This window comes from Mus musculus, chromosome 19 (assembly GCF_000001635.26).
Source record: "Mus musculus strain C57BL/6J chromosome 19, GRCm38.p6 C57BL/6J".
Lineage (NCBI taxonomy): Eukaryota > Metazoa > Chordata > Mammalia > Rodentia > Muridae > Mus > Mus musculus.
Window position 1 is genome coordinate 56,929,537 of NC_000085.6, and position 14,797 is coordinate 56,944,333.

General features: G+C 51.1%; 1 protein-coding gene across 8 annotated transcripts in view; it reads right to left on the minus strand.

Annotated features, from left to right (window-relative positions):
- The window catches only part of Afap1l2 (actin filament associated protein 1-like 2), a 116,236-nt gene that overhangs the window by 17,183 nt on the left and 84,256 nt on the right, over positions 1-14,797 (minus strand). For 4 of the 8 annotated variants that reach the window (XM_030250909.1, XM_006527024.3, XM_030250908.1 and 1 more), the window contains 4 exons: positions 13,909-14,003; positions 7,699-7,789; positions 4,181-4,264; positions 520-725 (listed from right to left, as the gene is read on the minus strand). In XM_030250909.1, coding sequence (XP_030106769.1) covers positions 520-725; positions 4,181-4,264; positions 7,699-7,789; positions 13,909-14,003 — 476 coding nt within the window. The remainder of the gene's footprint in view (positions 1-519; positions 726-4,180; positions 4,265-7,698; positions 7,790-13,908; positions 14,004-14,797) is intronic. The other 4 variants (NM_001177797.1, NM_146102.2, NM_001177796.1 and 1 more) reach the window with 1 other exon arrangement.

The window sequence follows — 14,797 nt, forward strand, 5'->3', positions numbered from 1 at the left end:
TGAGTTTTGTAATTCTTGGGACAGTTCCAATAGTTCTCAGCTTGCTCAGACCAAAGCAGCAGCCAGAACTGGGGCTGGAGCTGAGCTGAGGAAGCCACTGGGGACGATGTAGCTCTCCAAAAAAGGAGGATGCACAGAGGCCATGTGTTGGCACATGTCTGTGATGCCAGCCCTAGAGATGCTGGGGCAAGAGGGTGACAAGTTCAAGGCCTGTCTGGGCTGCATGGCGAGACCCTGCCTCACCCCTGCCCCTGCCTTAAAACAAGCAAGATGCAAGGGATGGGGTGGGGACAGCAACTTTCCTGCTATGAGAGTTTAATTAAAAACTACTCTATCTTCCTAATTCAGGCAAAATACATTAATCTTCATTTGCAGGATTTTGAACATTATCTTAAGCTAGGGAAATGTTAAACTCTCCTGATATCAAAGGTTCTAACCTCCCCCAGTGTCTTATGGGGAGTAAGCCCCCTCTCCCACAGCCCCTCCCCCCATACCCCAATAGAGAAGATAAGGACTGACCAAGAGCCTGGTGTCCCTGATCACACAGAGCTGCTTGGCCCACTGGCCTAGCCACTTCTTGCGCCACAGGAAGGCACAGATGCGGGCATCACGCATCAGCTCAATGCTGGCCTCGGGCGAGGGCCACTGGTAGGGGGCAGCCTTGCCTTTGCTGTTCTCGTCCTCATCGTAGGACTCGTAGGAGCTGCTCACAGCCTCTCCATCCTCTGCAAGGAAGATCCACCCAGTCAGTCAGGGCCCAGCTGGGCATGAGTATCTATCTGCACATAAGCAACATGAAGAAGGCAGCAAGCAGAACAGCTGGAAACCCCAGGCTGCCACCGCCCCAGCCCTCCCATCCTTGAAACAGCTCAATGGCTTTCCATCCCAGCCCACTTGAAGAAACTTCTCAGACGCTGACTCGGACTGTCTTCATCAACTCCACCAATAACCCCAATGAGCTGCAACCGCCCTGCAGATGAGCTGCACCCTTGCCCTGTGGGCCTCTGGCTCCTCGGCCAATGGAAATTCCAGCTTCCAGGCTGGGTCTACATCTTCCCTAGGTCTAGGAGGGGTCTGTCTCTTCAGAGGGTGGGGGGGGGGAGAAAAAAGGCCACATAAGCCATAGCAGAAAGTGGCTTTTCCAGAAGTGGCTGTTTCCCATGTTTAGGGCATGGTAGTACATAGTTTTAACCTCAGTATTGGGGAAGCAGAGGCAGATGGAGATCTGTGAGCCCCAGGCCATCTTGGTCTATACAGTAAGCCCCTGTCTCAAAAGGAAAAACAACAATAACAAAACACTGTCCTGGATCCTGGTCAAAACCCTTCTTAACAATTCTGTTCATTCCCCAGGTCATGGTCCCCTCACCTACTTGGAACTGCCCTGGGCTCCTGGGCTGGGCTCTGTCTCTCAGCTTCTCTTACTACCAGCCAGAGGAAACTTTGCATTCTATCTTAAAGACTCCCTAAGCTCAGCTCAGCACAAATTATGAATGATTTAGTGCACACTTCATCTTCTTCCAAGTCTAGTTCATATTCCTACTGTCCTGCAAGTGTGGTTCTAATCTCCAGCCTCACTGCTGTGTTTAAGGCCGACAAAAACCATGTTAAAAAAAAAATCAGTCTACTTTCTACCCATACACCCATCCATGTGTGCATGCATGTATCCACTGCCCCATGCATCAATCTATGTGTGCATGTATGCATCCACTAGCCCATGTGTCCATCCATGTGTGCATGCGCATATCCACTGACCCATGCATCCATACACGATGTATCCAACTATCCATGCATCCATGGATCCATGCATCCGTGCATCTGCCCACTCATGTATCCATTGCCTATACATCAACACATTCATCTAGCCATCCTTTAGAACATATTATGGGAAAGAAAAGGTGACTCTGGATTCCAATGGCATCCCCTATCGAGATCTAGTGATCTTGATATTCTGCCTGAATTCCTAGTGAACAAGGAGTTCAATGTTCCCCTATTCCTAGACACTCCACTCTGATCAGAAAAACATGCCCCGTTGCTGCTTCCCCGAGCCCTCCAAATAGTAGTTCCTGATCTGTCCCTGAGATAGACTGAGAAATAGCCCCACCATCCCATGACTCCTTTCAAGAGATGAACTGGACGTGGTGGCGCACACCTTTAATCCCAGCACTCGGGAGGCAGAGGCAGGCAGATTTCTGAATTCAAGGCCAGCCTGGTCTACAAAGTGAGTTTCAGGACAGACAGGGCTATTCAGAGAAACCCTGTCTCGAAAAACCAAAAAAAGAAAGAAAAAAAAAAAAAACAGAGAGAGAGAGAGAGATGAACTTGTGTGGTGTCGTCCCTTTTGTATTTTTAGCTGGATTCCTGCATACTAGTTAAATAGAGTTGCAGTTGAATTAGAATACAGGAAAGTGGAATGGGGCTAGTGTGGTCCTTATGTTAGCCATGGCGCCAAACAAAATGTATTGACTTTGTTTCAATACTGTTAAGAGTAATCCTTAAGTCTTCTCACACCAGTTTTAAGAGTAGCATGATACCACTCATCTTCCTGCCTTACCAAATGCATATAAACCAAACAGCTACAAATATACAGAGAGAGAAAATAATGACACTTTCCAGAGGAGGACCCTGAGGTCCAGTGTAGCTGTAGAACAGAAAACACACACAAGCCTCTCAGGAAGGGACCAGGCAGCCTGTTGTTCCATGAGCCACAAGGCATGCATACATACTTTCTGATCCAGTAACCCCAGTCCTGGAAGGTTGTCCTAGGAAACTAACTTTCAAAACAAGAAGTCAGGGGCCCAGCAAGATGGCTCACTGGGTAAGGGCATTTGCTTCCAGGCCTGAGGTTGACTTCCACATGTGTTGTGGTATGGACATGTCACCCTGTCCTTGGGACTAGCTCTCAAATCAGTGTAAAACTTAAAAGAAAAGATTGAACACTTGTCTAACCCACAGAAGACACAAGGCAAGATCCCAGCACCACAATAAACAGATAACAATGTAACAATAGGAAGAAGGAACATTCTGCAAATTAACATAGTGTCATATAGTAGAGTGTTATTTAGTAGCCAGCAGCAGGGGGCCAATATGATTGTATCTACTTGGAAGTGTTTTTGTACCCACAATCAATTAAAGCCCTGAAAACTAGTTTGCAATTCAGTCAAGGCCCTAAGAGAAGAGGACCAGGAGAAGGAACATCTAATAAACATGCAGATAGACTGTGAGGCAAAACTCTGGGGAGTGGCAGATGACCAGGAAAGTGCTTAGGCTAAGTTTCCCAAGCTGTCAGTATTGTAGCACCTGTAATGAAAAATTAAATGAGGAGAGTGGCTCTTCCTTACAGAACAAGAATGAACCTGAGCCAAGAGAGACTGCGAATCTCTCACTCTGTCCCTAGCGCCCAGTGTGTGCTTCTGAGATGACTCTGCATGTCCCCAGTGCCTGGTATGTGCTTCTGAGATGACCCTGCATGTCCCTAGCACCCATTGTGTGCTTCTGAGATGACCCTGCACGTCCCTAGCACCCAGTGTGTGCTTCTGAGATGACCCTGCATGTCCCCAGTGCCCCGTGTGTGCTTCTGAGATGACCCTGCATGTCCCTAGCGCCCAGTGTGTGCTTCTGAGATGACCCTGCATGTCCCTAGCACCCAGTGTGTGCTTCTGAGATGACCCTGCATGTCCCTAGCGCCCCGTGTATGCTTCTGAGATGACCCTGCATGTCCCCAGTGCTCCGTGTGTGCTTCTGAGATGACCCTGCATGTCCCTAGCACCCAGTGTGTGCCTCTGAGATGGCCCTGCATGCTTCCCGAGGAGCTCTGGTGCTGTGAGGTTGCCAGAAGCTAGCTGAGATAGAAAAGCTAATCCTAGTGCCAGGAGTAGCTTGGCAATTTTTAGGGCAAATATATTAATGTTGTATTTAGCCTCAGGAAGGATGACAGCCCCTGTGTTGAGTTTCCTTAGCATGGATCGCTGACTTGCAGGGGTGTGGTGAGAGGAGGAATGTGCGGCAGCAGGTCCTCACCCATGTTTTCAGGTCCCACGGGCAGGAGAGTGTATGACAATGGACATGCAGGACCAGCCATGGGGACAGGAAGAAGGCAGTAGCCTCCCAGGGCATGCACCCATCTCAGAGCAGGTAACAAGCAGGAAACAAACTGGCACTCTAACTCGAGGACAAGCAGTACCCAAGGTGATCGTGGCGTAAAGGACTCCTTCAGGCAACCGTGTCCATCTGGGGACTCCAGTGGGAAGATATGCTCCATAATGACCTGTGTGGTTGAAGCTCAAAGGTATGGGCAGAGGAGGGGGAGAGGGGAGGGAAGAGGGAGGGAGGGAAAGTGGGAGAGAGGGGGAAGGGAGGAGAGGAGGGAAGGGGAGGATGAAGAGAGAGAGGCATAGTCTACACAAAGACTCAGATGTGATATGTGGCTGCCTACCGCTAGGAGCAGTGGTTCTCAACCTGTGGGTCGTGACCCCTTTGGGGATTGAATGACCTTTTCACAGGGGTCACCTAAGAGCACCAGTAAACATAGGTATTTACATTATGATTCATAACTGTAGCAAAATTATATATATTTAGTAGCAACGAGAATAATTTTATGGTTGGGGGGTCACCATAAATGACAAACTACATTAAATGGCTGCAGCATTGGGAAGGTTGAGAACTGCTGCACCCGAAGCTACTGCTGTCTCCTCCGAGGCGTGGACTTCTCAGGAGAGGCCAAGGATGTCATTCATGAGATCTGTTCACATGACCACTAGAGGTGACCGCCAGTCTTCACCAGAGGGGTGTGGACAGAATGACTTGCATCATGTCTGGGCAGTGCCTTTAAGAAACAGGCAGGCAGCCGGGCGGTGGTGGCACATGCCTTTAATCCCACCCAGCACTTGGGAGGCAGAGGCAGGCAGATTTCTGAGTTCGAGGCCAGCCTGGTCTACAAAGTGAGTTCCAGGACAGCTGGGGCTAGACAGAGAAACCCTGTCTCGAAAAACCAAAAAAAAAAAAAAAAAAAAAAAGAAAGAAAGAAAAGAAACGGGCAGGCATTTTTTAGTCCCTCTTTGCCCTGGAGGGTGGCTGAGCCAAAGATTAGAGGCGCCCAAGTATTCATTACACAGGATCAGAAATGCCACGCTGCTCAGAGTAGAAACCAATGCCTGAGAGCTATGTGTTACAGCAAATGGTCTTTTCCCCCAGCATCAGGACGAAGACATCTTGGGCAAACAGAGAGACGGTAATGTCTCAAGCATGAACGTGCAGCGTGCTCAGTTAGAGAGAGGACCCTGCTCTGTGGACAGTGCTGGGACATTACTGCTGAAGCAGGACAGAGTCCCAGCAGCTGGCCTTACCTACAAAGCTAGCACAATCTTGTTAGCTACCCAGCTGGAGCAACCCCTATACCTATTCACCCTTCCTTTTGCTAAGACCAGGTCACCCTGCTCAAGCAGGTGTGGGGACAGCAGACAGGAAGTGAGGGCTATTTGGCTGGCCACACAGGTAAAGGTCACAAGGATGTCCAACTTCCCAAGTTGTCCCTAGACCTCATGATGGCAGGAGAGATGGGCAGCCTTCCCACTCCCTACTTCTCTGGCCCACTCCCTGGGGTGAGTCAGAACTGACACAGTGGGAAGCCCCTGGCCAGGCAGTAAGCACGGGCAAGCAGCAAACAGCAAGGGGCTGGGTGTTTCTGACCACTTGTTTGTGTGGAGTTGAAAAGTCTGCCCCTGTGTGTTTGGGAGACAGGTCCTGGCTGGCAGGGGCCACACCCAGGAGAGGAGATACACAGAGGTGCTCACTAGTGAGTCACTGTTTCTGCCTCCAGGATACACCCAGACAGCATCGCCACGCCCTTGGTTGGCTTGGGTCTGAAATCACAGCCTGGCTGTGACTCCCCAGCACCTCACTGGCTCCGTGGGCTAAGGTGAAGCTCATCTGCCCACAGTGCCAACCGCTTATAATACCCTGGGCCCCCGACAAGCCCTCGCCTCCCACGCGGTTCCTGGGACTGGAGTGCCATAGGTTAAAAAGGAAGAGAAAAACCCAAGTCACAGCTCCAGGTCCCAACTCACTCTAGTCCCTCTTGTTGAAGAAGTGTACAAGGCTCACCCGCTTCAGCCAAGTTCGTCCCCACCACCGGGCACCCACCCTCACCTTCGACATTTGCCAAGTGCTGTGTGACGACTACGGAGCAGTCTCACAAAGGAGAGGCTGAGGAGATGCTAATCTTGATGGTGCTGCCCTGGAGGGACATTGATCGACGACTTGTCCCCGGTGTGGTGTTACTGAGAGACACTCTGGACCATTGAGAGTTTTGGGGGGACTGGAGAGATGGCTTGGTGGCTAACTGCACTTGCTGATTTTACAGAGGACACAGGTTTGATTCTGATCACCCACAGGCTGGTCACAGCTACCTGTAACTCTAATTCCAGGGGACTCTGGCGCCCTCTTCTGGCTTCCTTGGCTACGAGGCACAAACATGTACAGGCAAAACACTCAGACAGATAAAAATAAACAGGTTCCTTACTTTAAAAAAAGCTCAGATAAAACAGTGAGGCCTTGTCAGAGGCCGTTGGTACTGGGGTGTCCTCAAAAGGGACCAAAGGATCGCTCCCAACCCTGCTTTTGCTTGTTGGCTTTGAGGTGATCACGTTGCACGTGGCCTCTTACAGTCCCAATGCAGCCTAGAACAATGTGCCTGCCCAGTCTTGAACTAGAGGCCCTAAACTTGTGGCCCTAAAGTTCCTTTTCACCTCAGAAGTTATTTATCCCAGGTACCTCATGATAGTGACAAAAGGCCAGCTTCTGTAAGCTGAGGACCTTGGCCAAGAAGACTGGGATCCTGGCATTCAGCTCAGGGCGGATAGCCCATTCGCAATATGTCCAAAACCTAAGCCAGGCCAGTCATGAGCTGCCCTGCAAAGAAAGGCTTACAGTCCCATTCCAGGAAAAACCAAAGTCCTCAGTGTGTTCTCTCTGCAGCCCTTCTGTACGCTCCACTCCGCTCGCCTCTGAACTCACCCGGCCCTGCCCTGCCACAGCGGACTCTTCTCTGACTAAAGAACCCTTCTGCTCTCTGCCCAGAATTCTGCTCCTGCAGTTACCTGCCCGATCTTTTTCCCATAGCTCCCTTCATCCTGAGGTCATAGTGTCGGTATTGGAATACCTGCTTTCCTGCAGTAAGCTGAGTCACTGTCCTGTTTTCTGCATTAATAGCCATCACCAAACATAATCTGATATGTTGTGGTCTGTGCTCCCTCCATTGGCTTCAAGTGTTCTCATCCTGCTGGTGGGAGCTTAGTAACTGAACCCAGAAAAAGAACGTGAATGCTTCCCCCCCCAAACTCAGCCTGACCTCCACATGTATTCCCGCAGGCCCCTTAACCCGCACACCTCTCCTATGCCACCTCTTTGTGTTCAGTGCTGCAACAGCCAGTGCAAGAGGCTGGAACCCCGTGGATACAGGAAGCTGTTCCGGTGGCCATGCCCTGCCCTTCCTCACCGGCAGGCAAGGTCTGCACACTTCACGCTGACCAAAGGATGAATGCTTTGCATGGCCGGTTCTCAGTGAGGTCATTTCCTGTGTCTTGTCACTCACTGCGCCTGCCTCTGCTTAAGAGCCCGAGGTGAGCTGTCACCAGATCACGAGTCAGCAGCAGCCTGTGGGCTATAGCAGTTAGACCCTCTGGGCCAGCCCCTCGGACATACCATTGATGGATCTGTCAAATGGCTCAGCCTCTTCATAGTAGCCCTCAGGGGACTCGATCTTTGGAACGGTGGGCTGTTTCCTCTCTGGAATCTGTAGCACAAACAAAGCCAACAGCTTCAGATGGAGCATACTGGGAGCAACTAGGGTTAACCTTTCATGCGGGGAGAGGGAGAACTCCAGGTTTTATGCTATGTGACCGGTGCTTATGGTCCTCTCGTGGGGTGTCATGGTGACGTCTTCCAGGATGGGTAGAGCCTGGCAGTGAGCTAGTTCCAAGCCTGCCGCTCTCAATTCTGAGTTTCTCTGGGGTTCTGAAGCTGCTTCAACCTTACCAGTTCTTCTGTCTGGTGGCACAGCCCACATCTGCCATACGACAAAAGAGACCAGCAAGGACTAGCTCCTTCATTAAGGATCACCCAGGGGGAGGCCTTTGCTGTAAAGAGCCACACCCAAATCTTCAAGAGAAGGAAAGCCTTCTCTCTTCCAGCCCCTCCGTATTCTGGACACTCACTCAGAACCAAACCAGATTCCTCACGGCTCAAACCTTGAGACCACTGTTCTCAGCTCCCTGTGGTCCCCAGTGGTGTCTGGGTACACAGGAGATTGAGAACCACAACCTCCACCACTGATCTCACTGCTTCTCACCCAGAAAAACACGGGCTGGTACTCCCCATCACAGACTGCGTTCTGCCTCTCCCGAGCAGTGTGCCTGGAGCACTCCAGCACCCCAGAGGCAAGGCAGAGACGAGCAGCCTGAGAGGACATGTGACCGTAGATGGTTGGGCTCACGGGGTGGTTTGAATAAGGAATGGCCCCTACAGACTCATGTGTTTGCATGCTTGACCTAGAGGAAGTGGTTCTATTAGGAGGTGTGGCCTCATTGGAGTGGGTATGGTCTTGTTGGAGAAGGTGTGGCCTTGCTGGAGAAGGTGTGGCCTTGTTGGAGTAAGTGTGGCCTCATTGGAGGAAGTATGTCACTGTGGAGGTGGGCTTTGAGATCTCATATATGCTCAAGCTATTCCCAGTGTGTCAGTCTCCTGTTGCCTACAGATCAAGTTGTAGAACTCTCAGCTCCTTCCCCAGTACCATGTCTGCCTGCACACCACCATGTTCCCAGCCATGACAGTCATGGACTAAACCTCTGAAAATATAAGCCAGCCCCAATTAAATGTTTTCCTTTATAAGAATTGCTGAGGTCATGGTGTCTCTTCACAGCAATAGAAACCCAAATACAATTTGTCTAGGCTGTAGTATTTAAAAAAAAAAGCAGAAACGTCTGTCACTTGCAAACACAGAGGGTTAAACTGTGCTGGGCAACATGAAGTGTTCGGTAAATGTCTGTATTTACTAGCCTAAAGAAAAAAATAGTCGGGGCCTAGCAAACACAGAGTGGATGATCACAGTCAGCTATTGGATGGGTCATACGGCCCCCATGGAGGAGCTAAAGAAAGTACCCAAGGAGCTAAAGGGAACTGCAACCCTATAGGTGGAACAACAATATGAACTAACCAGTGCCCCGGAGCTCTTGTCTCTAGCTGCATATGTATCAAAAGATAGCCTAGTCGGCCATCACTGGAAAGAGAGGCCATGTGGACTTGCAAACTTTATATGCCCCAGTACAGGGGAACACCAGGGCCAAAAAGGGGGAGTGGGTGGGTAGGGGATTGTGGGGGTGGGTATAGGGGACTTTTGGGATAGCATTGGAAATGTAAATGAGGAAAATATCTAATTAAAAAAAATGTTACAAAAAATATATAAAAACATCAAAGTCCCATGTGTATGTCCTATAATCCCAGACACAGCGACTTACCATTAGATACCGAAGGACAGAGATGCTAACGTCTTAGGACTAAGGAAGAAGAACCACTCTGTTCAGTATCAGCACCATAAGGTCCACTGTGTTAAGCACCAGCATCAAGATGCGAAGATTGTGATTGTCCTGGATGGTTTTACATCAACTTGACACAAGCTAGAGTTATCTGAGAGGAGGGACTCTCCGCTGAGACAATGCCTCCATAAGACCCCAGCTATATGGCATTTTCTTATTAGTGATCAGTGGGGGAGGCCCCAGCCCACTGTGAGTGGTGCTTTCCCTGGGCTGTTGGTTCTGGGTGCTGTAAGAAAGCAGGCTGAGCAAGCCATGATGAGCAAGCCCATAAGCAGCACCCCTCCATGGCCTCTGCATCAGCTCCTGCCTCCAGGTTCCTGCCCTGTTTAAGTTCCCATCCTGACTTCTTTCAATGGTGAACAGAAATATGGAAGTATAAGCCAAATAAATCCTTTCCTCCTCAACTTGCTTTCTGGTTCACAGTGTCTCTTCACAGCAACAGTAACCCGAAGACGGTAAAATCATTAACCAAAGATGCAGGAGACTGGATTTCAGTGCTGAAATAACCAGCTATCATCAGAGGGGGAGACAAGGAAGAAGCCACTGTGAGCTGCAGGGTTTACCAAGAGCCACAGTTCTGCTTGTTCTCCAAAGGGCCAGCCAGCAAATATTTTAGGAATCTGTGGCCCCTTGGGGTCTCTTATCTCAGCTACTCACTCCTAAGCTCCATGGTCCTAGATGACCCAAGGCAGTCATGCAAACTTCCCTGGGGAACAACCCACTGTGGAAAACTCTGGGGCCACACTGACCGCGAAAATGCCATGTCAGCTGCTTCCCTACCAGGAAGCTCCATTGAGATCAGTGCTAATGTCACGGTCAGGCCTCAGGAGGTGTGTGGGGGAGGGGTGGCGCTTGCCAAGATGGTACAGTGGCCAGCGGACATCTGCTTCTCTTGCAGTGACCGCAGCACCTGGCTGTGCAGCCTGCAGCCTGGAAAGACTTAAGCTGTGAGTCACTGTCCACACCCACAAGTTTGCTCCAGATCCTTGGCTGCCCTCCACGGCTGGATGGACCTGTTCTGACTGTGGGGACTACAGTAAGGACCTCGCCACCAGAGATGAGTTAGGGATGAGCTGACGAGCATCCCAAGGCCAGGACAAGGACCACCATCCTGGCCCAGACACAGGCATTAGGGGTCCAGCATTTGGGTGAAGGTTTCCCCATAGCACACTGATCATGTAGAGTCAGGAGAGGGAGGAGGGAATCTCTGTCTGAGGAAGGCTGGATGGAACTGCCATGAGGTCTTCCTGGGAGGCATAGGCAGCCATGACTCTTGTGTTTCCTCGTCCTGATCCACCTGACCCTGCTCCTCTGGAAACACTGGACTAAGACTTTTACTGCTTTGGGCAGAGTAGGAAGGCCTGAGGGGCCCGAGCATGGGCATGCATGTGCGGGTGGGGAAGAGAGGGCCTGGGGAGCAGAGACCACCCTTCCTCACACCACATCTGGAATCATTGGAGGGCAGTAGCGGGTGCCTAGGAAAAATCTTGGAAGGCCTTAGACATGTCATACCCTTCTAGCAAAGAAAGTCCATCTGGTAGAGGGAGGGCCCTGTACTGTAATGTCAGCTGGTGCTGCTGGAATGGTCCCCAGGCCTGGAGTCTGTCCACAGGACAATTACCACGCCTCGGAAAGGCTCCTGAGACTGAACTATTCCTGGGCGGTGACAATGTCTCCATCTCGAGCACCGACTTCCGCTCAGACAGGCCCGAGCCGCCCCATCACAGACAGAGTAGGAAGGATGAAGCAGGAGAGGACCACGTCTACCCTGCCCTTTGCCCTCATACGGAGACCCTTCAATCTTCATGCTGGGGAATGCCGTGAATCCCAGAGGCTTCGGGGTTCACTGGACTGGATTCTTTAGAACTATGACCAAAGCCCAGGCTCTCTGCTCTCTACACTGTGTTTATGAGACACAGATTTCTGGAATAGTTAAGACTCAGTGCCAGGAGAACTCTGCCTATTGAATATATCATCCCTCCTTGCGTTGACCCAGGAGTATCTGGCTTGGCAGGTGGCATTTCACATCAGCAAAATCACAGTGAGCTATGCCTAGGAGAGCTTATCGTAGAACCACACTGTTCTACCCAGAACCACCCACTGCTGCTGGTGACAGCCAGATAGGGGAGTGCCAGGAAAGTGTCTCTCCCAGACCCCCAAAGTACTGGGGTGAGAGTGAGGTGGGGAGGAGCTGGGAGGAGCAAAGTCCCCCACTCTGCTTAGGGCCAGCAAGAAGCCTGTGTTGACATCTGTCCTCTCTGCCTCCTGGACGTCCACTTAGGCCAGGCCTCTCTTAACACTCTGAGATGGTGACAGAGTCACCTGTCCCTTGTGTAGAGTGGGGTAGAAGTTCAGGAAGAGGCCATCAGGAGCACGGCATGGATACCCAGAGAGGAAGGATCAGCCTGCCAATAGTCACTTCACCTGACATCGAAGGTCCCACCAGCTGCCAGTTAAGGGGACTTCAAGCATGAGACACTGACCCATGAACTACTCATGAACTACACCTGCGTCCCACATGGTGGTAGTGTGTACCCCTGCTGTCCTTGGAGGCTGGTTCAAAGCCATTCTGAGGTAAAGACCCTCCTTGAACCTCATATGATGTGGCCTTGGGTCTTTCTAGGAAGCCTCCTTAGGGGGAAAAGAGCCTGGGATCAAGTCTTGATATTGTCACTTCCAGACTAAGACAATGGGCTTCTGCCACATTGTTCCGGCTGGGTGTTCTTGAGCCACCATGCCCGGCTCAAGAGTTATCTTAAAAGAGGGAACAACAGGGCCGGGCGTGGTGGCACTCACCTTTAATCCCAGCACTCGGGAGGCAGAGGCAGGTGGATTTCTGAGTTCGAGGCCAGCCTGGTCTACAAAGTGAGTTCCAGGACAGCCAGGGGCTACACAGAGGAACTCTGTCTTGAGGGGAAAAAAAAAAAAAGAGGGGACAACAATTGAGAAGATGTTTTTGTAAGATATGCCTGTAGTCACGTATGTAGGGTATTTTCTTGATTAGTGCTTGATGTAGGAGGGCCCGGGGCCATTGTTGGAGGTGCCACCCTGGGCATGTGGCCTTAGATGGTGTAGGTTAGCAATACTGGACAAATCAGGAGGAGAAAGCCAGTAAGCAACACTTCTCCTGGCTTCTGCTTCAGTCCCCGCCTCTAGACTTCTGCTTTAAGTTGTTGCCTTGACTTTCCTCAGTGATGGAACTGAAATAAACTCTTTCCTCGCCAAGTCACCTTTGATTCCAGTGTCAACCACAGCAACAGAAGCCTAATATAACCAAAATGTAAACACTGTGACTCATCTCACCAAAGCTTGCCTTAGTGTGGCAGAGACAGCGTTTTTTTTTTTTTTTATAAGCGTAACCCATTGAACGTGACCATCTGGTCAGACAGATGCCAACATCGCTGTCACTTAAACACCAAGAAACAAACTGGGTGTGGTGGCCAAGCCTTTCATCTCAGCACTCAAGCGGAGTTTGAGGCCAGCCTGGTCTACAAAGTGAGCTCTCTACGGCCTGCTTGGTACACGGGGTATGAGGTGGTTGGTGAAAGTTGCTACTCCTATCCTTTGGAGCTTATATCTGATGAAGGAGATGAACAACGAAACAGCTATGTCAGAAGCGGCAAGGGACAGCAGCTCAACAGAGGCAGAGCAGGAGTAAGTGGCCGCATCATCATCCAGGTCAGGAGAAGAGGGCAAGCCAGTAGCCCAGAAAGTACAAAGACCCTGAGGCAGAACCCACCCCAGCGGCAGGGGGGCAGTGAGTGAAAACCCAGTCTGAGGAGGCTGCACAGCCGCTGTTGGTGGGGAGTGAAGCCTGGGGACCATGTTTGGAACAGGAAGTCTATTTCTAAGCTTTCCATGACCTTCTAGTGGGCTTCAAGTATGAGGTACAGCGTGGTACACATTCCTTTTTCTCTTCTGTGTATTTGAGGTAACGTCTCACTGTTAGGCCACGCTGACCTGGAACTTACCATGTCGCTCAGGCCAGCTTTAAACTCATGGAGATCCTCCTGCCTCAGCCTCCTGAGTGCTGGGATCAGAGGCGTGAACCACCACACCTGTTTCGAAGGTCCCAGACACAGGAACTGCTGACCAGAACTGTTTATGGCCCTGCAGTGTTAGGTACAAGGTGACCCTTGACACAGGCACTTGAGAAAGGCTCCCCAGGCCCATTACTCTGAGCACCTGGAGTGTCCTGGTCAGGTTTCCTGTGTTCTGACTTCCTCCTCCTGTGTCCTGCATGTGGACTGTGCTCGAAATGGGTCAGAGGCTAGGCAGACAGGCAGACAGCCATGATCAAGTGTCCTGGCCTGACACTCACCATCTTGGGCGGAGGGAGGTCTGGAAGGCTCTTCTGAGGGGCTGAGGAATGCTGGCTGGGCTCCCCATTGGTCAGTGGACCCTGCTCCTCGGGAACTGTGGGCAGCAAGAGGAGAAGGCTTTGGTGAAGACAGGCAGGTTCTCATCCCCCAGGAATGTCTGCTCACGTGTCCGGTCCCTCTCCCTCTATTCTATTTGAGCAGGTGTTAATTACCCAGGCAGGCAATCCCTCCAGCCAAAGTTGTTTTTTTCCCTCCAGGAATAGGACATAGCAGTGACCAGCCCTATGTAGATTCCTCAGAAGTAACCAGCCTGGGGTTTCTGGAAGGCTCTGCTGCCCTCCTCTAACTCCCCCGTTTTCAAAAATGGCCCAGCCACAGAGCTTCAGTGAGTGGGGCAGCGGTTTGACAGCCACTATATCGAGCCGCACAAAGCACCAACCTAGGGATTGTGGTTCTTTCCGCCCACCATTTGCCCAGAAGGCAAGTGACCCTGGGCAGAGTGGCCACTGGCACTCCAACCTCATGAGCGTCTCAGCTCCTGACTTGATGGGGGCGGGAGAGCGTGGGGAAGAGGCGTGGACACCACACCAAAGGAGAATAGGCCACCGACTTCCAAGTCTCTCCAGGTCAATCAGCCTAGCAAGACAGTGCAGGCTTACAGATGTCTCAAAGGCAATTCTTTCTCAGGACATGGCTCTAAGTCTGGGAATTAGAGAAAACTTACTTGGGGTCCCCTGATGCTGAATGTTCTTAACACTGTGGGCCAGACACACACCAGAGGTTTTAAAAGTATGAGTTTTCGGCAGAGGGTGAGGTGCCAGAGACAAGGCCCTTGTGGAGGAGAGAACCCACGCTGCCTGAGAGTACCCCGAGAGCTTCATCTTTCAA